At 49.9% G+C, this 26147-nt stretch overlaps 1 protein-coding gene across 1 annotated transcript in view; it reads left to right on the top strand.

Moving 5' to 3' along the window:
• Chst3 (carbohydrate sulfotransferase 3) overlaps window positions 1-16960 on the top strand; it is a 30310-nt gene extending 13350 nt beyond the window's left edge. The window contains exons 2-3 of the mRNA XM_057751676.1: window positions 13766-14001; window positions 14984-16960. Of these exons, the coding sequence (XP_057607659.1) occupies window positions 13853-14001; window positions 14984-16268 (1434 nt within the window). The 5' untranslated portion in view covers window positions 13766-13852 and the 3' untranslated portion in view covers window positions 16269-16960. The remainder of the gene's footprint in view (window positions 1-13765; window positions 14002-14983) is intronic.
• The last annotated feature ends 9187 nt before the right edge of the window (window positions 16961-26147 follow it).

The following is a 26147-nucleotide window of genomic DNA, read 5'->3' as shown; positions in this document are numbered from 1 at the left end:
ACCCGCCTCCGACTTACGGGAGCAACCTGCCAGATTCTACCTCCGGAGTTCTGCTGGTGACCCTGGCCTGGCCCAGAGATTTGCACACCACAGAGTGTGGCACTGGGGTAACACTGTGACCACAGCCTGGCCACCTCTTTGAGACGGTTTTGTTCTGTAGCTCAGGGTGGCTTGGAACTTACTCTACATATCTAACCTAGGCTGGTCTCCCATCTTGGGCTTGCAGTCGTATGCCACCGCATCCAGCTCTCTCCTGGACTGCTTCTAGCCAGCAGTCTCCCTTGGGTTTTCTTTACGGAGCAGCTAAGAATGGACGTTGGTTAACACAAGAGGGAAAGATGATCTCAGATTGTCCAGGTGGCCCCTGGTGGCAGCCTGACCTGTTATCATTGAGCATCTTGAACACGGTCTACCTAAAATCTAGCTTACACATACCATTTCTGCGGAGTGCAGAATGCTGAAATCTTCAAGCAAAGGGCACTTGTGCCCAGCCCTGGCTGAGTGACCAGCCTCTCGAATCCCCAACCCACAGAACATAAAGCCCCCATCGCAGCCTTCTGAAAGCCCTTCCAGAGGCTGTGAAAGGCGCTATTTACTCAGTGACTTCATATTTCTGTTTTTCTAGGGGGGAGATGGTAGGTCAGGCGTGACTACCCAGTGGGGAGGTGCTCCCTCTGTCTCCACTGGGGTCTGCTGGGGTTCGCTGGCCATCCCCAGGCTTTCCAGTGTTCTCTGGAAAACTTCCCTGGCACTGAAGCCTGTCCACTTCCGAAACAGGGTTGTGGAACTCTCGGCCCAAGGCTGATTGTCCCGAGTGGGGTCCCCAGAGCCCCTCCCTACCCTCATTCCCTAAGCTAGCAGCCAGCTCAGCTGGGAGCAGCTCCGCTTGGAGGGGAGCGTTAAGTGGGCACAGAGCCTCCTCTGTTCCAGTAACAATGGCCCCTTGATGGCTAGATGGGGTCCCCTCACTCCTATTGGACTTCAGGGAGGAGAAAGGATACTAGCCCTGCCCCCACCCCCAGGCAGTCAATGCTGGGTGTGAGGTTAACTCAGAGGCCTTAGCTTCTGTCCGCCCACAGGATCTCTTTCTTCTTCATTCTTTAGGCTCTGACCCCTCTCATCTAAACCAGAGACCCCCTTGAGGGGGGCCCAGGAATGGTTCAGTTCATCCGCCTCAACAAGTACTCATTGAACAGACTCCTGGGCCCTGAGGTTTCGTGCTAAATAGGTGTGGGATAATGGGCATCGCTGCCCTTTGGATTTGGAGCTTTTATAGTGAGCCTACTCTGGTAGCCCTGCAGGCTTCGGGGAGCTAATGCCACCCCCTTCCTTGCTGTGGATCTTCAGGACACTGGCAGTGTTAGGCTTTGCCATCTAAAGGATTGTCATACTCAGCTGGGATTAAACACCCCCGGGCCTCCTAACTGACACCTGCTAAGCACATCACCGAAGTACCCCCGCTTAAAGAGGCAGGGGTTTGTGGAAGGCAGCTATGAATCCTCAGCACCACACAGTTTTGTCCATATTCGAACCTCTGTGGATGTGTTACCTTACATGGTAGAAGGGATTTTGTAGATGTCGTTTAAGGATTTGGGGATGGCAAAGAGCCCTGGATTAGCTGGGCGACCCCACATAGAACCACAAGGGTCCTTATAAAAGGGAGGCAGCGGGAGACTTAGCTGCAGAAGAGATCACTAGGTGTCACACCCAGGTTTTTGCGTCTGCTAAGCAAGGGCTCTGGGAACGCTGCTCGTGTCCAGCTGGAGGGCTGGTTTTACTGAATCTACACCTACACTCTTAGGACTCCGTCCTAGCTAACACAGGGAACACAGGCCTATTCTTTCTAAATTCTGTTTGGTCAGCCAGAGACCCAGACCTAAGGCAGACACCATGGCGCTTGCTTATAATCCCAGCACTGGGGAGGCTGAGGCAGGAAGATTTCTGGGAGTTCAGATCTGGACTTAATAGTCAGACTCTCAGTCAAAAGAAGGAAGAAATGGAAGGAGGGACAGATTAGCACTTCCTGTCAGTGTTTCTTGTTGGTGAGCTGGTGTGTGGCAGGTAGCAGCTGGCAGCTTCTGCCACCTCCCAGTTCTCCTGGCATAGTGAGGTTCGATGTTCTCAGATAGCAGCTCTTGGTCTTTACTAACCCCAGGTTAGAATCATCTAAGGATCTTTTGGCGGTCATGATGCCCAGGCTGTGCCCAGACCAACATAGTCATAATTTCAGGAGGTGGGACCTGGCCATCAGGAGTTTGTTAAGCTCCCTAGGTGATTCGTGCGTGCTTTCAGGATTGAAACCCAGTGCTCCAGAACAGGCTCTACACATTCACAAGATGCCTCTTCTCCTCCACCTGTGCAGACATCACCAATCAATCGCAGTTCCCTTCTCCCAGTGGGATGTACCTGTTCAAATTCAGCACGACAGGAAACCTTTTCTAGCCAGTCAGCCTCAGTGAGGAGTTGAAATTAACTTGCCCTTTTAGCTGAGATGTTTTAAACTGTTTGACAAGAGTCTTGTGTGTGTCCAGCAGTATCTGAACCAAAATAATGACAAAAATAATAACATTGACTCCTTGACCAGAAATAGTAACTGCTACAGTTATGTAAAGATTGTTTGGGCCGATTAGGAATAGCCAGAGTGAGTCAGCTAGTGTCCCTCTCCTGCAGTAAATTGCTGCCCAGCTGGGAAAAATACACCAAGGAATGCAGACTAATGGTGCCGTAGGACAGACAGGCTCCGGCTGACGTCTGTCTAGACTAGCAATAACAATCAATTGGATACAGGTTCCTCTACATTGAGAGCCTCATACACACTTTGCTGATTTCCAGGGCAACCCTGCTATTGGTTTCTTCTCTCTGACCAAAGCAGTCTAAGGAAGCAGGGAGGTTATCTGTGTTCACAGTTCTGGGGGCAGTCTGTCCTAGCAGGGAAGGCAGGAGACCGGTGGTCACTGCAATCTTATGGCATCTACAATCAAGAAGCAGAAAATGAAGAATTTTTGTGCTTAGCTCACTTTCCCCTTTTGTTTTTTAGACAGGTCTCACTATATAGCCCTGGCTGTCTTGGAACTCATGATGTAGACCAGGCTGGCCTCAGATTTGCAGAGATCCTTCAGCCTCTGACTCCTCCTGAGTGAGTGCTAGGATTAAAATCATGTGCCACCGCCGTGTGGTGGTGGCACACGCCTTTAATCCCAGCACTTGGGAGGCAGAGGCAGGTGGATCTCTGTGAGTTCGAGACCAGCCTGGTCTACAAGAGCTAGTTTCAGGACAGGCTCCAAAAAACCACAGAGAAACCCTGTCTTGAAAAAGAAAAAAAAAATCATGTGCCATCATGCCCAGGTCACTGTTCCTCTTTTTAATTCAGTCAGGATTCCCATGGAATGGTGCTGCCAGCATCTAGGGTAGGACTTTCTATCTCAATGAAGCCTAATCTGGAAAATCCTTGACAGGCACAGTGATTCCATATCCCAATCAAAGTTGACCATCAGAGCAGTTCCCTCAAAATCCTGTAACAGGGCTGTCTCTATAAAGGTGAAGAACAGGAAAGGAAGAGCTGTGTCCTCATGGAAGGCCAGCCCTTGCCCCTCTCCCTCCACGAGGCTCCCAAGCATGCGCACCTCTGATACAGACACTGCACAGACGCATATCTAGTGGAAAGGTTGCTAATGAAGGACACCGTGAAAAGCTCTGGGATCAACAAGCAAGCGGGGCATTAGAGAGGGTATTGATAAACATTAAGGTATCAGTGACCCTTTCACAGTTACAACCCGTTTCCTGTCACGTGTATCCTTAGCCTCACCCGTATGAGTGTGGCTGTAATTTCATTCCTAGACTAGGAATTTCTGGGCCAGCGAGTATCTTAGTCTGTTGGGACAGCTAGCATGATGTCATTGCTTGGGGGACTTAAAAGTAACAGCAAGTTGTCAAACTTGGTTGTAGAGGTTGGAAAATTTAAAATCAAAGTGCCAGCTTATCCGGCAACTAATAAAGGGCTCATTCTCTATGTCCAAGATGAAACCTTCATGCCATGTCCTCACACGGCGGAAGGGGTGACTAAGTTCCTTCACACCTCTTTTACAAGGGCACTAATTTTATGCACAAGGATGCTGCCTTCTTGACCTAGCCACTCTGAAGATGCCATCTCTAACACTAGCACACCAGGAAGTCAACTTTAAAAATTCTGGAGGGGCACCGACATTTAAGCTACAGCAAAGAATATGTATATTCTGAACATTCAAGTGAGCATTCAAGTGAGACACTGTCTCAAGAAGTAATAGGGGCTGGGGATATAGCTGAACTGATGGAGTGCTCACCTAGCTTGCATGGCGCCCTGGATTCAATACTCAGTGTGGTGGTTTGAATGAAAATGGACCCCATAGAGTCATGTATTTGGATGCCTTGCCTGTAGTTGGTGGAATTATTTGGGAAGGATCAGGAGGTGTGGCCTTGTTGGAAGAAGTGTGCCATTCCCGGTTAGACTCTCCCTGTCCTCCTCAACTTCCGGATAAAATGTGAGCTCTCAGCTATTGCTCCACACCATACCTGCTTGCCTGCTGCCTTGTTTCCTGCCCTGATGTTTATAGACTCACCTTCTGAAATTAAAAGCAAGCTCCTAAATCAAATACTTAGAAAGTACTTAGTAAGCTACCTTGGTCACAGTATCTCTTTATGATAACAAAAAAAGTACTTGAGGTGCTATGGTAGTTTGAATGAAAATGGCCCCATAGGATCTTAGGCACTGGCACTATTAGGAGGTGTGGCCTCGTTGGAGGAGGTGTGGCTTTGTTGGAGGAGGTGTGTCACTAGGACTTAGATGTCTCAGAAGCTCAAGCCTGGCTAGTGTGTTGCCATCACTTCCTGTTGCCTTCAGATCCAGATGTAGAACTCTCAGGTACCTCTCCAGCACCATGTCTGCCTGCATGCCACCATGCTTTCTGCCATGATGATAATGGACTAAATCTCTGAACTGAAAGCCAACCCCAATGGAATGGTTTCCTTTATAAGAGTTGCCATAGTCATGGTGTCCCTTTGCAGCAATAGAAACTAATGAAGACAAATATCCAACACAACAAACTAGTAAAATTAGGTATAGTGCCTCACAGTGGGAATCCTAGCACTCAAGAGGTGGAGGCAAGAGGATCAGAAGTTCAAGGTCATCCTTGGCAGTATTTCTAGTTTTAAGCCAGACTGCAATACTTTTATGAGACCCTGGCTCACAATAACAATAACAACAACAACGACGACAATAATGATGATGATGGGCTGGGGGTAGTTTAGTGCTACAGTCTAGCAAGGGCAAGGCCCTTGATTCTGTCCTCACTTTCAATAATAATAATAATAATAATAACAATAATCATCATAATAATAATCTACCATAATAATAATGTAAATTATGTTGTTTTGGCCAAACAGTCCTTCCAAAAGGACACCCTCATCAGTATTATAGGACAGTCCTTTGTATTAGCCAGGAAAGGGACAGGGTCTGCTGCTGAAACAGTCAGACCCCAAATTTGAATACCTTAACACAGCAAAAGCACATTTGGCTCTCCCACAGCAGCGTGGATCCAGCTGCTTCCATCTTGAACTAAGCCCACCCACACATATGGCCAGCCATTCAGCACAGCCTCTGGGGAATGTGTGGAATCGTTTTAAGGACCAGGCCTTGAAGTGGCCTACATCACTTTCGCCCACATCCCACAGACCAGAGCCAGCCATGTGGTCTTCACTTCACTTCCAACAAGGCAGGGCCATGGGGAGTGGCACACGGGACTGGGTGAATGCCGTAGCTGTGTGGGTGGGGTCTCTGGAACTTCACACACACACACGGAACACCCAAGGAAGTCTTGTTCTTTGCAGACTATGTGAAGAAATGGCATCGAGTGTTGTGATGGCTATTCCTGGTTGTTCGCTTGTCGGCATCTGGAATTAACTAAAACCCAAGCGCACACCTGTGAGGAATTTACCGTAATTAAATCATTTGAAGTGGGAAGACACACTTTTAACCTGGATATTTTGAGGTAGGAAGAGCCATCTTTAACCCGGGCCACACCTTCTGGTGCCAGCCTATGTAAAGGGCACGGAAAAAGGAAGCCCGCCTATTCTCACTGACAAGTTTATTCCTTCACTGGCATTAGAGCCTGCTTCTTTGGGATTTCAGTGTGTACTGAAGACCGGCTGAGACACCCAGCCTCGTGGACTGAACAACTACAGGATTCTTGGACTTTCAGTTGGTAGGCAGCCATTGCTGCACCAGCTGGACCATAGCCTGTAAGCCACTTTCATATAAATCCCATATATGGGATCTATATATATGTGTGTGGCATATATGTGTGTGTGTGTGTGTGTGCGTGCGCGCACGTGTGTGCGTGTTCTGTTCCTCTATAGAACCCTGACTAATACAAGTGTGCCTCCAATTTACCCTCCCATGCTTTCTCTAGCAGCTGCACACCAAAGTTCCCTGCTGTAATATCCAAAGCAGATTGTGTTCATGATCAAGACACACCCCAGTGGCTTTGCCCCCAAATTTCTCCAAACCCAAAAATCCATTTGTGGGAAAGCCTCAAGACTTTTAAAAAATGTTGGCTGTTATTCATAAAAGCATATAAAGGCATGTGAGTAGCGACGTAAAATTAGCCGTGTCGAGATCTTTGCCAGCTGTATGCGGCCTGGCTTGGCAACCGTCTTCCTTGCCGTTCTGAGGCGTTGTCTCTCTCCACCCCCTCTCTCCTTCAGGGAAACACATACCAAGTGAGGACCGGAGGTGGATAGGGATGAGGAGAGGGATAACGTGAGCCTCTTGTCCACTGGTGTTCTGTCCCAGCTTTTGCAGACATCTAGGCTTTGACCATTCTTAACCTTGAGGTTCATGTGACCCTGGGGCCTATGGTCTTAAGAGCTTGACGCTGAGCCTGCAGGGTGTATGTTCTTGCATGGAAGGCTGGCATGCAGGAGCAAGAGATAGTTGGAATTTGGTATGCTGTCGTGGCATGGTGTCCTACAGAAGGATGCTAAAGGATGGGAAAGTTTTCTTTGCTAACCAGAGGGAATTACCTGTAGCTGGGAGGGCGAAGGGGCTCTGCCTTCCAGCTCACCTTTAGTGGACTGGCTCTGCACCCAGAAGATAGCAAGCAAAAGCAAGAGGCCTAAAGCAACCACAGCATCACCTCTCTCTCTCTCTCTCTCTCTCTCTCTCTCTCTCTCTCTCCCCACTTCTTTGTCTCAGCTCATGATATTTGCTTTAAGATAGGATCTCACCATGTAGCCCCAGCTTACCTTAAATTCACAGAAATCCTCCTGCCTCAGTCTCTTGGATGCTGGGGTGACAGATGACATTCACTATGACTCTTTAAAAAAATAAAATAAAATAAAATAAAAACCAAACAAACAAACAAAACAAACGGACTGCAACTGTGACCACCGGGAGACCCTCGGGTCTCTTTGTTTCAATGACCTAAAGTGAGCATCTTTCACTGAGCTTTAAGCCAATACTAACATCAAGCCTTCTTTTTTTTAAATAGCATCCCATGTAGCCCAGGCTGGCATTCAGTTCGCTATGCAGAGGAGGGTGACTTTCCATTTCTAAGCCTCCTGTCTCACCTCCCAAGTTCTGAAAATGGCAGCTGTGTCCCACCACACAGCTGTAGGAGGTGCCAGGGGTAGAACCTGGGTCTTCACACACACTAGACACTCTGCCAACTGGGCTATATCCCCAGTTCCAAATCAGGAATCTTACCAGTGCCCAACACTCTGTTCACATAGGGAGAAAAGACAAGTACCAAAGCAGGAACTGACGTTCCACACACCACGCAAGTTCATTCATTGATTCCACAGATGGTTACTGAGCCCTGCCACAACCAAGAGCTGTGATTACTGTAGTGGGCATTAGAAGCCACAATCACCATACAAGGAAAGAACGGACACCCTCCCAGATTCCTTTGTCCTTCTTATCCCTTTGCCCACATATTTACTTATAATAATAATAATACATAGCATAACATAACATAAAACCCACCACTTCTAGGGGCAGAAGAGATGGCTCAGTCGTTAAGCACTGTCTGCTCCTGTAGAGGACCTGGATTCGGTTCTTACTACCCACACAGCAACTCACAACCCTCTGTAGCTCCAGTTCCAGGGAACATGACACTCTCTCCTGACCTCTGCAGGTACTAGGCATGCACACATACATACGTGCGAACAAAACACTCATACACATACACAAAATAAAATAGGTAAATCTTTTTAAAACAAGCAACCACTGCTTTAAATGCCCAGTTTCCCGGCATTAAGTGCAGCCCCACCACCACCAGCATCCGTCCCCAGAACCCCTGTTATCTCTCGGACTGATGCTCTGCACACAGTCAAGTGATCCTTCGGCCTCTGCCTCCTGGGTAGCAAGAACGACAGATGGCATTCCTGCACTAGTCATCCGTCTTGTTTATTTAGTTGTGTTTTTTATTTTTGTTTTGTTTATGAAGTCTCCTGTATCGAAGGCCAAATTCATTATGTAGCCTGAAGATAATCTTGAACTTTCGATCCTCCTGCCTCCACCTTCTGAGGGCTCAAGGATCACATGTGTGCCACAATGCCCAGTTGTATGGGGTGCTATGGCCAGAACTTGGGGCTTCATGCATGTTAGACAAGTCCTCTACCAACTGAGCTACAGCCCCAGCCTGATCCCTGCCTTTCTCATACGGCCCGTAGGATGATCCTGCATGCCTTTTTCGAAGTTCAAAAGTTTTTCCAAGTGAGGCAAGCATGCGATTGTCAAAATACTAACACCATAGAAAGGCATGAGAATTGTCAACGGTGCTTCTGTAGCTGCCTCGGCGTTTTGAGCCCCACGGGTGGCAGTTGATTCCCTCTGGTGGAACATTTCATTGCTTTGCCTGGCCGGTGTCCAGGGTTCATTTCAAATGGAGCAGACTGCTCCCCAGACTGTCTGCTGTGTGACTAAAGGCAGCCTGGGCACCAGTCACCATGCTGCACTGGCTAGCTAGCTGCAGGTTGCTAGGCCTAGCGGGGTGGGGCAAGGGAACTGCTCTCCAGGCCTTGTGCTTCAAAGCACTGTGACTGTCGGGTGCTTCCTATGTCCATGCATGGGCATGAAGGGTGGAGGGGTGCCTTGGGCTGATTTTTGCCGGGTTACCTCATCGCTCTATCAGGCTAGCCCTTACCTCTCTAGATCCCCATGACTCAGGCCCATAGTCCTTATAAGGCCATGGGCACCTTTGCCTTTGACTAGTTCTGCTCTTCTGTCTTGGCTGCGGTTGGACACACATATAAGAAATAACAGATGGACTCATTCTGTTTGTCTTTTTACATTGATTTACTTGTGTGTGTTGGGGGATGCACTTGACCTCCTGGTCATTTTACCTCCTGCACTTCCCAAGTGCTGGGGTTATAAGCATGCCCTGTGCCTGGGGAAATGTGTTCATTATAGAGAAGGCAGCTGGAGCCCTGGAATGCTAGGTTGTTGCGGTTCCAGGATGCTGGCATTCTGGATGGGATGTGGGATGCTGGGATCCTGAGATTAGCCAGATGTGCCCTCCCATCCTCGCTTTCATTCCTTCTCTTCCTCCTTCACTTACATCATCACCAGCATCCTCTGAGCATACACTGCTCTGTCAGAACTAAAGTCATGACCTGGGGTGGGATAGGGAGGGGCATGACCTTCCCAGGCCATCTCTAGATGCTTCCTTGTGAAATAGGGTCTAGCCCGGACAGGTGCATGAACAAACCCAGCTCATCAGAAACAGGTAACTTCTTTTCTCCATGCTGATTGAACAATGGCTTGTAAGAGTTCCAAGACCCAGCCCTGTCTCTGCTCTCTAAGAATTCAGGGACTGCTCACTGTCCGATTGGGGTCAGCCTTCTGTCCTCCATAAGTGTACGGACTCAAGACTTTCCCACTTATGGGAAATGCTTCTTGTGGTCAGTCCTTCCTCTCTGCCTGTGGAGCTCCGTTCCTTCTCCTGGGAAAGGCTGTGCCTCCAGGCACGGAACAGCTGAGGCTGTCTCTGCCGTGCTCTGGGTCCCAGAGAGAGGGGAGGGGAGTCTTGGCACCTGATACAGTGTCTGGCAAGGCAAGCCCTTATCGTAGCTTCGTTCTCAGTCTCCTGATGACTGGGACCCCTCCAAAAGGATGGAGGCAGGGCTGGCTGGATTGCAGTCCATCAGGGTCTCAGTGGAAGAGCCTGGCTGGAAGCCATCCATGTGGGGAACCAGTTCTCCAGTGAGGCGGTTTGCCAAGTCATGGGAGAGGCCTGAGCAGAAAGACCCCTGAGGAGAGTGGGGAACCTGGTGTCCTGCTTGGCAATGCTTGCCCACCCAGCTGCCTCCTTCCCTTTCTGACCCAGAAGTTGCCATGGGGGCTTTCCCACCCTCCCCCTCACGAGCACACAGCTGTTGGCTCCCAGGAGATGAGAATTCAAGAATGAAGGATGACATTTTGCCCTTGGTCCGCCTACCCCACATCCTAGCACACGCCTGCTGCAGATGTCCAGTCTGTTCTCTCCCACATGCTTCACTCACGCGTGGAACTAGCGAGCCTTTTCCTTTTCCCCGGAACTGCCTATCAACACAGAATGCCTGAGCGTCTTACACCGGGCTAAGTATTGTTGGAAGAGCATCCATCCTTCTCGTCACTCATGTCCGTCACTTAGCGACTTCCACTGGGGTGACACTGGGCTGCTGACTACCCCTCAGGAAAAATAATTTCAAGACAAGTCTATGTGGGACAGAACTAGGTTTATTACGGAGAGGTGAGAAACCACGTGAGTGCACACATGAAATCTAAGCATGGACAGTCAGGTTCAGTGTTGTCTCAACAACTAGTGTGACTTCGTGGCTTTATGCTATGCTATAGTGCCCAAAGATGTGGTTTTCTTTTCTTCTTTTCCTTCCTTTTTTTTCCCTCCACATTCTTCCTCCTCCTCTTCCTTCTTGTGGCTTTTCGAGATAGGGTTTCTCTGTGTAGCCTTGGCTATCCCGGAGCTAGCTTTGTAATCAGTCTGGCCTTGAACTCAGAGAGCCACTTGCCTCGGCCTCCCAAGTTCTGGATTTAAAGGCCTGTGCCACCATGCCTGGAGGTTTTATTTATTTTGTTTGTTTGTTCGTTTTTTTATTTTAAGGAATTCTTTTGTAAATCAAATGGAATTGTAAGGCATTCCTGCGGTGCACTGCTCGGGTCTGTGGTGGGCGGGAGCGCGGATAAGGTCGCAGAAGCCTTCAGCCTGTGTTTCTAAACAAACGTGACACGTTTGTTGTTTAAAACTTCTCATTTGAGATATCTTAGAAAAACGAGTCCTGAATGTGTCACAGTTTTTACTGATTTTGTCAGTTATGTGAATGGGAAACCTAAACCAGATCCCGTGAGTGGAGGGGCTTCTTCCACTTCCCACGCCACCTTGGCTTTCCTGTCTCCCTATCCAGCCTCACCTGGAATACAAAGGCATTGGAGACATCCCAGTGGAAAAAGAACGTTTACACACAGGAAAGAAAGAAAACATAGAAAAAAGGGGGGGGGGGGAAGTGTTGGAGGTAAAGACTTGGAGCGGGGGACATTGCAGCGAACCCTGGATGCTAAGTGGCCGAGAAAGAATAGGGGTTTTTTGTTTGTTTTTCCTTCTCTGGGCCATATTGGAAGAAGAACAACGCTGCTTTGGGGCACACCTTAAGAAGAACAAGCGCTGTTGAAGAGACCAGACAGGATGCGCTCCCACGTGGCGAGAAGTGGGAAGGGTTGGGGCTGGATGGTGCCCACAGAGGCTGGGAGTGAGATGTGGCTCCCATCCTTAAGGCCTTGGAGGACTTGTGTTCTGCTCCGGAGGGTTTTCAGCAGCTACAGACACCCGAGTACTGGGCTGGGTGTCTTAGACGCTCCCCACTTCTCAGTTGTGCTCATCCATATGAGTTCAGGTGCTCATAGGCGCCCTCTTGTGTTAGAGGAGGGAAGAGTTTGGGAGAGGAATGTGTATAGGGAACGAACTGGTAGACAAAGCCTTTTTTTTTTTTTTTTTTTTGCTCATGGTCCAGAAGAAAGGACTGAGATGATGAAATGGGGGCTGCTATTGCTTAAGGAGAGACTAAAGAGTGAAGGAAGAGTGTACCCAGGCCATCCCAGAGAAAGCTTCAACGGAGAATGGTCAGAGGGCAGGAGAGGAATAGAGATAGGCTGGAGGGAGGGGCAGGCAGTGAAGGCCCCAGGATGAAATGCAGCAAGGGTCACCCTCTCACTGGAGGTGATGGAGGAGCCTCCCAGGGTGTTAAGGGGAAAAGGACATCACAGAAGGAGATGCAAAGGCCAGGGGAAGATATGAGGCAGGAGGATGATACTCTTGAGAACCATGTGGCTGATTGGCATGAGTGGTGAATGAGGATGGATCCCAGCTGATACCCACTGCCATCTCCCAGACGGGAAGGCTGGGTGCTGCTCCTTCAGGTGACTCCCAACATTGCTAGGGTCCGGCATACAGTGGCTCTCACCGAATGGAAGTTGCTATGGAGGAACTCGGCATTCCATCCTCTCTTACTGTCTCTGTTTGCGCCCAGCAGGCAGAGAGCTGTTCATCTGGGTAGAGGGTACTGTCCCATCATCAGCTGTGCCCAGGCTGAGCTGGGCTGGGCGTGGGATCCTGGCATCTTTCACCACTGTCTATTACACGCTGGAGGGGTGACTTGTAAGGGCGCTTTGGCAAGGAGATTTGAGAGATGAGTGCTATGGAATAGGAGATGCTGGAGGAGGCAACCCAGGCTTACAGCCACATAAGGGACACAGGACCCCAATGTGCTAATCCGCCCGTGTGTTGTGCTTCCGTTTGACAGGTAGCTCAGCAGGTTGCTTTACACGAGTATCACAACATGTGGCACTGGTAGTTGTGATGTCATTAACTGGTCAGGATTCTGAAGCTCCATGGCTCCATTATAACTGCGGGGACCAGTGGCTTAAATTCTCCTTTATCTAAATATTCTGTGTGATGCTTGACTGTGCAAGCCTTTAGTCTCTGTGGTCAGCAGAGAAACTCAGGGAAGCGGGGTAGATAAAAGGGCTTGCCATTCATTCGTTCATTCATTCATAATACTCATTATGTAGGTGGCTGGCCCAGCAGAACTCTGTAGCTCAAATTAGCATTGAATTAAAAAAAAATATTCCTTCCTCAGTTTCCTAGGCTTTCAAGTCTGTACTATCACATCCTGGCTCCTTGTTAACGTTTTAGGTGTCTTACTGCTATCTTGTTTCTAAGGGAAAATAAGCAGCATTTATTGGATAGAATATCAGCTGCTGGAAGATGTGCTTTTTATTTACCATGGACTTTTTTTTTAAAGATTATTTTATGTGTGAGCATTCTGCCTGGTTGTATGTCTGTTCACCATATGCGTACAGTAGCCATGGAGGCAAAGAGGGTGTCAGAGCCCTTGGAACTGGAGTTGTAGATGGCTGTGAACTGCCATATCGGTGCTGGGAACTGAACCTGTGTCCTCTGCAAGAGCATGGACGAGTGTTCTTAATCATTGAACCACGTCTCCGGTCCCCGATTTTGGTGTGTGTTTGTTTGGGGGCAGAAACAAAAGGCTGGTTTCAAATGCACTGTGCAGCGGAAGCAGGCCTTGAACTCTTGATCTCCTTGCCTTCTCTCCAGAGTGCTGGCCTCTGACCTTTAAATGTAACCTATTAAAGAAATCCCTCTTTATAGAGGGCCTTGTTATAGAGGGCTTTGTTATAGAAAAGGGAATACAGCCCTGAGTACCTGTCTCTCCGCAGGATGAGGGTGTCCCCACCTGAAGAGGACAAGTTGGATACCAAGCCATGCCCCTGAGCTGAGGGCCAGCTGCCAGCCTGAGGAGCCCCATGGCACCGCCTGTACCCATGGAGAAAGGACTCACTTTGCCCCAGGACTTTGTACACAGTCTGAAGATCCGGGGCAAATATGCCTTGTTCCTGGCATTTGTGCTCATAGTTTTTGTCTTCATTGAAAAGGAAAACAAAATTATATCCAGGTAAGAAACTCAACCACGGGTCTCCTTTATCAAGGTATGAATGAAGCCTGAGGACAGAGGTGACACTGGGGTTTTCAGGGGAACAAGAAGTACATCCCCTTCTACCAGCCCCTCCTGCGTCTTAGGCTGAGATAATGTGTATGGTAGTGAGACCTGGGCAGCCTAGGCTGGCACCACCCCTACCTATGGTCCCTTCCCAGCTGCAAGGGCTGAGGCAAAACACTTCACTTGGGCTAGGTGGTTCTCTATAGTCTGTGACTAGGGATGCCACCTTGTGGAGACAGTCATGCAAAAATGTAATCATGTTTTGCCCGTAGCGTGCCACATAGCTGATGTTTGGTCTTTGCTATTATGGCCTTCTTGTTTATTCTAGCACCGAGGCTCCCTTTAGCAGCCTATCCCCTCCTCAAGTCTTGATGTCATGAGTGAAGCTGAGCCCACAGGAAGCAGGATTCTGCTAGGGCCACTCTGGTGGGTAGGACCAACTTGGGAAAGTGCCCAGATTGTGTATCACTCAACCTCAGGGGAGTGACCCTCAATAGGCTACATAGTCCTTGAGCTGGCACTCTATTTCTGTGTGAGGCAAACCTGCTAAACACAAAACCATTTCTTAGTCCTGATCTCCTAGATTCAAAGCCCTGCAGAACAGCCTCAGCGAAGGAGGGTAGGGTAAGGGAAGATGAATCAGCTCATGCCTGCTGCATGTCTTAACTCTCCTGAAGCGGCTACTGACTTGCACCAGACAAGCAAGAAGCGTCAGAGGGCCAAGTGCCCGAGTTCTTTAGTGAAAGTGGGCCCATATGTAGCCATCATGAACTGCTTCACTTTCCCACTGAGTCACCCTGGGTTTATGCCAAAGCAACCACACTCAATCCTTAGCCTCTAGGCATGCTCTGGAGAGACCCAGCTAAAACTGTTTAGGCTAGTACAGGGGCTGGCCTCCCAAATCAGCCACGGACCTTGTCTCTTTATTTCTGCTCAGGGTCTCTGACAAGCTGAAGCAGATCCCTCAATTTGTGGCAGATGCCAACAGCACGGACCCAGCCCTGCTTTTATCAGAAAACGCATCTCTCTTGTCCCTGAGCGAATTGGATTCTGACTTTTCCCAGCTGCAGAGCCGCCTGCACAATCTCAGCCTGCAGCTGGGCGTCGAGCCAGCGATGGAGGCCCAGGGGCAGGAGCCTGCGGCAGAGAAGCCATCCCACCAGGCTGCAGCAGGGCACCGACGCCACGTGCTCCTCATGGCCACCACCCGCACCGGCTCCTCATTCGTGGGCGAGTTCTTCAACCAGCAGGGCAATATCTTCTACCTCTTCGAGCCACTGTGGCACATCGAACGCACCGTGTCCTTCCAGGCAGGAGGTGCCAGCGCGGCGGGCTCAGCACTCGTCTACCGTGACGTCCTCAAGCAGCTATTGCTGTGCGACCTGTACGTGCTGGAGCCCTTCATCAGTCCACCCCCTGAGGACCACTTGACTCAGTTCCTCTTCCGCCGGGGATCCAGCCGCTCGCTCTGCGAGGATCCAGTGTGCACACCCTTCGTCAAGAAGGTCTTCGAGAAATACCACTGCAGGAACCGTCGTTGCGGACCACTCAATGTGACCTTAGCGGCAGAGGCCTGCCGCAGTAAGGACCACATGGCCCTCAAGGCTGTGCGCATCCGTCAGCTGGAGTTCCTGCAGCCGCTGGCAGAGGATCCGAGGCTGGACCTGCGAGTCATCCAGCTGGTGCGCGACCCCCGAGCAGTGCTGGCCTCACGCATGGTGGCTTTCGCGGGCAAGTACGAGAGCTGGAAGAAGTGGTTGACAGAGGGGCAGGACCGGCTAAGCGAGGATGAAGTGCAGCGGTTGCGGGGCAACTGTGAGAGCATCCGCCTATCTGCCGAGCTGGGCTTGCGGCAGCCAGCGTGGCTGCGTGGGCGCTACATGCTAGTGCGCTATGAGGATGTGGCACGCAGGCCACTGCAAAAGGCCAGAGAGATGTATGGCTTCGCAGGCATCCCCTTGACCCCACAGGTGGAGGACTGGATCCAGAAGAACACACAAGCGGCCCGCGACAGCAGCGACGTCTACTCGACTCAGAAGAACTCCTCTGAGCAGTTTGAGAAGTGGCGCTTTAGCATGCCCTTCAAGCTGGCACAGGTGGTGCAGGCTGCCTGCGGCCCGGCCATGCACCTCTTTGGCTACAAGTTGGCCAGAGATGCTGCCTCGCTCACCAACCGTTCCATCAGCCTGCTGGAGGAGCGGGGCACCTTCTGGGTCACGTAGTGAGGGATGCCCAGGACCCTGGGAATCCCTTCTCATGAAATGCTGGCCCTGCTTCCCTCACACCCAGCCTGGCAGTGAAACAGCCCTGGCAGAGAGTCAGAATGGGGAGCAGTGATGGGGGTATAGGCCCTGGCTGTAGCTGCATGCCTCCGGCCAGCTAGTTTCCCCAGTGCAGCCGCAGCCAGGACTTCGGGGCTCCTCTGAGGACAGCAGTGCCCTGTGTCCTTGGTGATACTGGTCATTCCCACACACTTTATGGCCTGCAGTGTCCTAAGCAGATCCAGGCTGGTTCCTGTGTATGGACACACCTCCCCGGCTCTGCCCCACACTGTCACAAAAACATGCTGCACACAAAGGCCTGTAGCCTGTGTGGGCCAGAGTCCAAATATTTAACAACCAGAAGGGCGTAGGCCCGCTCCACTCACTCAGATCTCCTACTATATTGAATGTTAACCTTTTCCGCTCTGAGTCAGAAAAGCCTAGGATCTGGCTGAGTCTTTAGAAGAAGGAGGACAGTCTAGGGTGAGGAAGGGGATATTTGAAGTTCCTGAGGGGACAATGGCTGTTTACCAACTGATACAAAGGGGTTTGATTAGCCGTTCTGGCTACTCACGAATATCAGCCAAAGTGCATGTAGAGAGAGCAAGGCTGGGGCTGTGGCTCAGTGGTAAAGTTCTTGCCTCTCATGCACAAGGCCCTGGGTTTGATCCCCAGCACTACAAACGTAAAATAAAACATATGTGTACTTTCAGCACAGAGACAAGAAAGCATCATAAACTCTCTCTCTCTCTCTCTCTCTCTCTCTCTCTCTCTCTCTCACTCACACACACACACACACACACACAATCATATACACATCACACACTGATATAGAAAAGCATCCCCGTTCTTTTTGCTCGCAGTGTTTGGTTTGTTTTTTGTTTTTGTTTTTCCTGTATCACATATTTAAACAGGAGCCTTAAGTTACATTTTTAGGGTTATGTGAAGAGGGGCCAAATTCAGGGACAGTGACACTTTTTGCCCTGACCAGAGCTGGAAGGGGAATGCTGGTCTCTGAATCACCGCTAAGCATCTGGGGTTGCCATGGCTACCTCGTCTGACCCATCCACACGCCACAGCTGGGAGGCAGAATATTTTAGAGATGGCATGACCAACCTTCACATGACTGCCGTCCAAAGGCTCCATCCTGATCACTCCTCGGGAACACGCCCATTTTTGAAGGCTGCCTGAGGCCTAATCAGCAGGCCCAGCTTTGGTCCCTGAAAGCAAAAGACAGCTCATAAGCCTAATATTTCCAGCCAGCGCCTTCTAGAGCCAGCCAAAGTTCAGAGTGCTCTGCAGGAAGAAGCCACAGAAGACTCAGCTTCCCTGAGCAGCAGCCTGCTAGTTCCCTCCTAGATGACAGAGGTCAGCCCTCGGGTTGCCATGGTTATAGCTGGTGTCTAAAAGGAATGTCTACTTTAGGGTTCTGGGAAAGAGGCATGCTCAACTCAAGATGGGTGGGTATTTTATTTGGGCTTTTTAAGTTATTTATGGCTTGGTGCTGTTTTTGTTTTAAGGCTGTTTGGGGTTTTGTTTCTGTAGGAGCATTCCTCCGTGCTAATCGAGGCTGATCCTTGCAGGGAACACTTGGTTCCTGGTAAAGGGTAGACCAGAAGGAGGGGACTTCCCCTAGGAGGAGCAGAGTCACTCAGCGCCCCCTAGGGACCTACATGCATGTCTGTGTGAACTCATGTAGAATGACTCTCAGAAGCTGCCATTGGGCCCTAGGTCGGTAGCCCAGCGTCTATAGTGTTTATCTATTGTGTACGTCGCCCTGGTTTCAGTTCCATGCACTACACCAGCTAGGTATGTTGGCACATGCCTGTAATCCCAGCACTCAGGAAGTAGAGGTTGGCAGCCAAAAGTTCAAGGTGCAACTACATATCAATTTCGAGGTCAGACTCTGCAAGGAAAAAAATTAAGACCCCAGCCTAACATCTCTGAGCATCTAGAGCAGTCTGTACTCCTGCTCCAGAACAGGTTTTTTAAAAAATCTCTTAAAAGCCCTAACATGTGGCTGAGGGAAGGGGGGGCGGGAGGCGGGTTCAGAGGCCTTTGACTGAGCAGCTAGGTTCCCCAAGGCAGAAGCTCTTCCCTCCCTGTGAGCTGAGGCACAGAACCCAGGCTAGCCTCGGAACTTCCACAGTGGGGGTTGCTTACCACACTGCTATTTCTGGACCAACTGCTACAGCTGGCACCGTCAAAGCCCAGGACTGAGCTGGTATGAGTGATACAGACACCAAATGCGTAGTCACGTGGAAGCAGACATGGCTAGCACTGATGTGGGGAAGGGACGATGGCAGCACACCCCCCATATTGTAGGGTTTGTGACCTGCCTGCTCAGCTGCTGGGTCCCAAACATGGGTGAACTCAGAGTCAGTCAAGCTGATCTCTGCTATAGGTTTTGATCATCTAAGAGCAAGTGTGTAGAAGACTTGATCCTGCTTGAGGTCACAGGGACGTCTGCTCTTGGTGCTCGATGGGGACATGATGTTGTGGGCATGCCAGGGGTGCAGATATCCTCTCTCCATTCCCCCCATGCAGAGCACATTCCCTTCTCAGCACATGGGAGGTGGGAGGGGCCGAGGTGAGAGTTTCCTTCCCTCTCCCTGTCCCAGGGGCCAAGGCATCTGTGTCTCAGCTCTCAAAGGACAGATGCCCACAGTGGACCTTTGGGACTTCTCAGGACGTGGACAATGCTGTGTGCACAGCAAGTTGACTTTATTTATTTTGTGGAAAGAAGAGACGGTATTATTTGCAGGGACTGAAAACTGTACGCTAATCAAGAAGTACAAGTAATAATAATAGCATTAATAATAGAAACGATTCGCATGCCGTGCACGCATTAGGACACCTGAGGACTGTGCAGAAGATGAGACAGGACCAGCTCATGGAAGCCCAGGATGATAAAGAGGTTCTGTGGGTCTCTTACTGTTCCGAAGTACAATAGGAGGGCCCTCTGCTGTATTGCCTTTGCTCAGGTGTCTGCAGCAACAGAACAACTCAGGCAGGTGGATGGGTGGGTGGACATAGCCTTGAGACATCTCCCTGAGGCTCAGCCATCCAGGAAAAAACCTCAGGTTTGGAGAGGGACAATGTAGGGCAGACTATCTCCGCTTAGGGGCTCTTAGCATAGGGTCAGATGGAGAAATGACCTTGTTGATGGGATGAGGCAACTGCTGATCTAACCCCAAAGATCAAAGGGCACCCAGGTGGCCTATCGCGGTGACTCTTATTGCTTGTGTCTGGGCCATGGTGGAAAATGCAACCAATGAAACTCATTGTCTCTCTAGCCGGAAGGGAGGGCAGGAGGAGTTAGGAGTAGCAAATGGTTTGGTCCCATGCCCCCAAATCCCTCGGTCCTCTTCCACACTAGAGCCCTCTTCAGTTGGCCAGGGGGTTGGCCCTTGAGAGGTGCTGGACTCCAAGGGCAGGTGCATCCTCAAGGCAGTCCCACCACAAAAGTAGAGGGACGGTTCTAAGACAGGGGAGGGGGGGGAAGAAAGGGGTAGGGACCAGACTTCCGAGAAGCCACATGGGTCCTCCCAACTTGTACACCTGGGAAGAAGGGAACTTCACTAAAATCAGGGCCTGGAGCTGGTGTATTGCTTATGAAGATCCTGGCTCAGCAAGATGCAAGGAGGCAGTGAGTTCCCGGAGCATAGCCACATCCCCTCCCAACCCCAAACACTCTCTGAAACAGTGGAACCATGCCTTACAACTCAAGAGTACAGGCAGAGCCTGTAACTTCCAGTGTCTTAATGCCGGGAGGTGGCACACGCCTTTAATCCCAGCACTCAGGAGGCAGAGGCAGGCAGATCTCTGTGAGTTTGAGACCAGCCTGGTCTACAAGAGCTAGTTCCAGGAGAGGCTCCAAAGCTACAGAGAAACCCTGTCTCGAAAAACAAAAAAAAACAAAACAAAAAAGTGTCAAGATCCTTTGACCTGTGTCCTTGTCACTGTGTGGGTACAGACTCCTTACGTATTCCTGAAGATAGAGATACGGTGTTCCTTTACCGTGACCTCGCCGTGGGTCAGTTTCTGACCAGGCGAACAGAGCATCCGTGTCACCTGCCTCCACTATATTTGGGCTTGAACTTTGCCTCCCATGTAGTCTCCTCCTCCCCTGGATATTCTAGTCCCTGGTTCTCACCACCATCCTCCACTTCCTAGTGGGTCCTACGAATGTTTCTTTTGTGCTGGTACCTGGACCCAGTGCCCTGCCTCGTGGCTACATGGTACAGGACATCTTTCCAGTCTGAACAGTCATGGCATGTGCATGTGTGCTCAGGAGTACATGCATGTGTATGTAGGGGGATACATTCTGTTCTGCTTCCCGTGCAGCCACACATAGCCCCAGCCTCTCTCTGTCACCGACCTACATGTTCTCATTGTGGCTGCAGATAATCTTCCAAAGCCCGGTTCTGTTGCTCTCGTCTGAGAGCTGATAACTGTTCAGAGTCTGCTTCATGGACTAGAATGTGAAATCTTTCTCATGGTGGCTTGCCTGCCTGCCTTATTTAATTAAAAACAAACATGCAGTAAATTCTGTCGTGATTCTTTGCTTTTGTTCTCAGCAGTGATTGAGTCATGAAAATGAACAGAAGAAACACCATTCGAGGCGGCGAGAAACATGTGACTTACACTGTGGCCCTTTCCCAACCACTCCCAAGCTCCAGAAGCTCACGAGCAGCGTGGGTGAACATAGGTGTCAGGGCCTGAAGAATGTTATTTATGATCCCAGGATGGCGGGTCTGGTGAGCCTGCTCGGCGGCGCCAGATGGAATCATGACGTCTGAGTCACTCAGATATTACAGGGCAGGGACAGGGGCATTGACCCACTATCAGAGGACCTGGTGACAAGGTCCGGCTTTGTCACAGTCTGGCCTTGGACAAGCCACTTACCTTACCTGGGTTCACTTTCACTTGGGGGTGAAATGTGTAACTGCCCACAAACATTGTCACCCAAAGCCGTGTTAGGGATTTAAAAGTCAGTTAAAGGGTGGCTCTTTTTGCATGCCAAGATACTGCTTGAGGCTTCATTCTGCCTTCACTAAAACTGCAACAGCCCTGTGAGAAGATGGCTAAGAACCCTTTCCGATGAGCGGTGTCATGGAGTCCCTTCAAGACGCAGCTGTGTTTTTCTGCCATCGTGGCCTTGGTATGAACTAGATTCCAGCCCTGTATCAGTCAGTTTCCTGTTACTAGAACACACATACCTAAGGCCATTGGCTTATAAAGCAAAAAGGTTTGTTTGGGTTCAGGGTTGGGGACATTTTAGTCCATGGGCCAAACCATTATGTCATGGCCAGAACATGAAAATAAAAGAAGAGGAAGGGGCGGGGACCCACTGTCCCCTTCAAGTGCGTTCTCAGAGACCTGAGGACCTCCCACTGGGCCCCACCACTTCTTCCCACCCCCACATGCCAAGTAATGACTGTAACTCCGGGCATCTGAGAGCATTCTGGATGCAAAGGATAGGAAGTCCTCTTGTCGCCTAAGATGCTTCAGGATGAAACAGATGTTTCCCCAGGGAGAAGGGAAGGTTCATTTTGGGACACAGAGAGACCAACCTGGGGTGGGGGCTGGGGTCTAGGAGCCAGGGGGCAGCTGGGAAGAGGTGAAAGAGCTGAACCCTGAGCGCAGCAGCTCCAGAAGTGGAGAAATGACAGCAATGAGGCACAGCACGGATGGATGGGAACTCCCTGCCTCCTAAAACTCAGTCTCCAGTCACAATATTTTCCCCTGGTCCCAGCCTTAGCAAATTAAAGCATTTCTATCCTAGCCTTCAATGCTCCAGCCTGCGCGATCACACCCATAACGAATGATCCCCTTTTCAATATGGCGGGCACTGGCCCATCTGCTCTGGGCTGGGCTTCCTGCCACAAATGACCCCGACAGAAATAAATTGGTTTAATCACAGAGTAAAGAGGTCTGGACACCCATCCACCACCTTGAGCCACCAGCACAGCAGGAAGCCTCTTTCTGCCTCCTACCCCACCCTCTCCTTTCCCTCACCCCATTCAGGGCTCCTGATTCTTCTTGCCCTACATCCCAAGCCATCAACACAGGACTTGGGTACCATGAGATCCTGAGATGGTTACCTACAAAAACTGAGGAAGCCACTGGATCATCTGGGACCCGTCTAGCCTGGAGCCTGCAGCAGCGTGTCCCCAAGTACATTTAGGGTTGTGTCCCTGCTGCTTTTTTTTTTTTTTAAGATTTATTTATTTTATGTACGAGTGCTCTATTGACTTTAGGTCAGAGGAGGGCATCAGATCCCACTATAGATGGCTATAAGCCACCATGTGGTTGCTGGGAATTGAACTCAGGACCTTTAGAAGAGCAGCCAATGCTCTTAACTGCTGAGCCATCTCTCTAGCACACCCCCAGCTGCTCTTGAGAAATTACTGAGTGTGTTATTTATCTAAGGTGCTGAAAAAGGCCTGTTCCTTTGATCAACATTAATGATTTCTCCACACAATTATGCCTGCTCACACCACCTTTGGACTTTTTGAGGTAGCATCTCACATAACCCAGGCTGGCCCTGCATTTGTTGTATTGTTGAGGATGACCTTGAACTTCTGAACCTTCTGTCTCTACCAATGAGTGCCAGGATTATAGGCATGTACCACCATACCTAGCGTATGTGATGTGGGGATTAAACCCAGAACTTCGTGTATACTGGGCAAAAACTCTATAAGATGACCTACAGCTCCTATAAAAGAGAGAGGGAGAAGGAAAGGGAGGGAGGGACGGAGGGACGGAGGGAGAGAGAGGGAGAGGGAGAGGGAGAGAGAGAGAGAGAGAGAGAGAGAGAGAGAGAGAGAGAGAGAGAGAGAGAGAGAGAGAGAGAGTCACTATGTATCCCTGGATCACTTGGAATTCACTATGTAGACCAAGCTGGCTTTGAACTCACAGAGATCTGTTTGCTTCTGCCTCTCCAGCGTTGGAATTAAAGGCATTCATCACCATGTCTGGTCCCTTTTTCTAGCCCTCCCTGCCGGTACCCACAACAGGAAGCTCCCAACTTCCTGTAATTCTAGTCCCAGGAGATACAATGCTCTCTTCTGGACCCTGAAGGCATCTTCATGACTGTGATATATGTACAATAAGCAGGCGTGGAAAGACACATAAATAAATTTTAAAACTACTTTAAGGCCCTGGCATTCTCTAGAACAGTTTCTAGGCACCCCATAGAGAAGCATTAGGACTGAGGGGCATCAAGATGATGGTGGGGAAGTGGCTGGGGATAAAAACCCCAGGGTCGTGTTCAAGGGCCCCATCCATCCTTGTACCTCATCAAAACCTCGGACAGGGAATGGGGGTATAGCTGTGAGATGGGAGCTGCCATGAAACACTGGGGCCTGGCCAGAGGTGGGGAAGGAAGAGGGTTAGAACCACCAACGACAGGACCAACTGTGTATCCATGAATATTTCAAGAAAGCCATGTTCGTAACATTATTTGCTCCTCAATATACATCTCCCATATCCTCCAGGAGCTCAGATCTGACCCACATCCGTGTGCCCAGGGTCTCATGGCCTGTGGAGCAGATGCTGGACAAATTCATTTCATTGGTGAGAGCCCTACAGCTTGATAGGAAGGGTGAGGTGATATGGAATCCTGCGGCAAAATTTGACCTTTCCGTCCCCAAGCTTGCACTCAATAGCTTCACTGCATCCTGAAGGGGGCATATATGTGTCAATGCCCCCGATACAGTCCTTGTCCTCGGAGATGGGACAATTAAAGGGGATCGTTCATCATCCTTGCCTTGTGGATTCCCTATGCCATCTGCCTCTGTGAACAGTGCTGTTTGGATCCCAGCCAACCAATAAACAGACAGTGGCCCTGGGAGGCTTTGATGCCAGCCAGAGTAAAGAGGGGGAAACGACATGAGAGCCCTGGATGTGCTTCCTTCTGTGCCAAGTCAGAAGCAAGCATGGGATAGAGACAAAACCAGATACAGATTAAAAACAAGGCAAAGTCAAACAACCTTGGCCTCTTAAACTGGCAAAGATCTAGCCAGGCATAGTGGCATGCGCCTTTAGTCCCAGTACTCAAGAGGCAGAGGCAGGCAGATCTATGAGTTCAAGGCCATCCTGGTCTACAGAGTGAGTTCTAGGACAGCCAGGGCTACCCAGAGAAATCCTGTCTCAAAAAAAAAAAAAAAAAAAAAGTAACCCCCAGGAGTGAGGAAACACAGACAGACAGACAGACAGACAGACAGACAGACACACATACACACACACACACATGCACACCAGGAGGCTTTAAAGGACAGTTTGGAAACAAGCATGTTCCAAGCTTCCCAGCAGATCTGGTTACAGGAACTTGCGCTGAGACGTATTGTTAAACATTAAAGATTTATAACGGTGGAAAATTGGGCCCCCACTATGTGTTGAATAATAGGATGGTTCAATGAATTATGGTTTTCCACATTATGGGTTCCCTGCACACTAAAACCATTTTTTAAATACAGAAAAAATTTTCAAAGTTTTGTTTTTGTTTTGTTTTTGAGACAGATTTTCTATGTGTGTAGCCCTGGCTGTCTCGGAACTCACTCTGTAAACCAGGCTGGCCTTGAACTCACAGAGATCTGCCCACCTCTGCCTCCCAAGTGCTAGGATTAAGGCATGTGCCACCGCCATCGGGTTCAAAGATTTATTTATATATATGTATATGCGTCTGGACAAATGTATGCCACAGGCACGTAGGTTCCACTGAGTCCAGAAGAGGGCCTTGGCTCCCTTGGAACTGGAGTTAGTGGGAGTTGTGAGCCACCTAACTTGGGTATCAGGAACTGAACTCAGGTCCTCTGGAAGAGGAGCAAGTGCTTAGCCACTTGAGACCTTGTTTAAAAGAGAATGAAATATGAGACTCTGTTGGCGAGAGAGCACAGTTACATACATTATGGCTTTTGCTGAGGCAGGAGGATCATTACAAGTCTGAGGCTATCCTTGGTTCCTTAGTGAGTCCCAAGGCAGTGTGGGCTCTAGAGCGAGACCTGTTTCAAAAGTTATTTGACTTTTTAAGAGGGAACTCCTCTGAAGAGTATAACTCCAGGGCCTGGCTGTCCAGGCTCAAAGCCATCCTTGAACAGCTAAGACCTCACAAGGTTTCAGCAGAGGCAATATTGACTGAGCCCAATAGACTGATGGGGTGAGAGGAAGCGGCAAAGATGCCCTAATAGAGGTCTTTGCCCCATGCTGCCCAATGACATTCCTTACCGTTTCTGTCACTATTCTGGCTAATTACCGTTGGTTACTAACATAATAAATGCAGTTGGGGTGGGCTTTGCCTTACTCCTCTGCCCACTCAGCCTCAAAGAAAGTTGACTGAGGAAGGTCAGAGAATGGGAGCAACCTCCAGGTGCTTCCTGTCTCCTTCCTGCCTCCAAAACGCGGCCAGATCCTGTCTCCACCCCACCTTATCTCTTCCTGTCTCCACCTCCCAAGTAACGGGATTAAAGGTGTGTGCCACCGTTGCCTGGCTTCTATAGTTAACTAGTGGCTAGCTCTGCCTTCTGATCTCCAGGCGAGCTTTGTTTGTCAGAATACAAACTATCACACAAAAGTTGGCCCCACCAGCTCTCCTCTACAAGATTGGCACCCGCCTCTGGTTTCCTAAGAGGTTTGGCTCACATCCACCAGTACCTTGGTATCCCAGCTTCTTCTCACCTTTCCATAGAGAAGGCTTGGAAGAACAGCCCAGTAAACACTGGCTGACCCCAGCATGAGACTCAGAAGCCAATGCAAATGTATAACTTCACGTTTGATTTGGGAGGAGAGACACTGGAGCAGGCGTGAGATGAGAACAGAAAGGGACTCGGGATAGTT

Source organism: Chionomys nivalis, chromosome 19, assembly GCF_950005125.1.
Source record: "Chionomys nivalis chromosome 19, mChiNiv1.1, whole genome shotgun sequence".
NCBI classification, from domain to species: domain Eukaryota; kingdom Metazoa; phylum Chordata; class Mammalia; order Rodentia; family Cricetidae; genus Chionomys; species Chionomys nivalis.
Note: the sequence above shows the minus strand (reverse complement) of the source record. Positions and strands in the feature narration are given on the sequence as shown.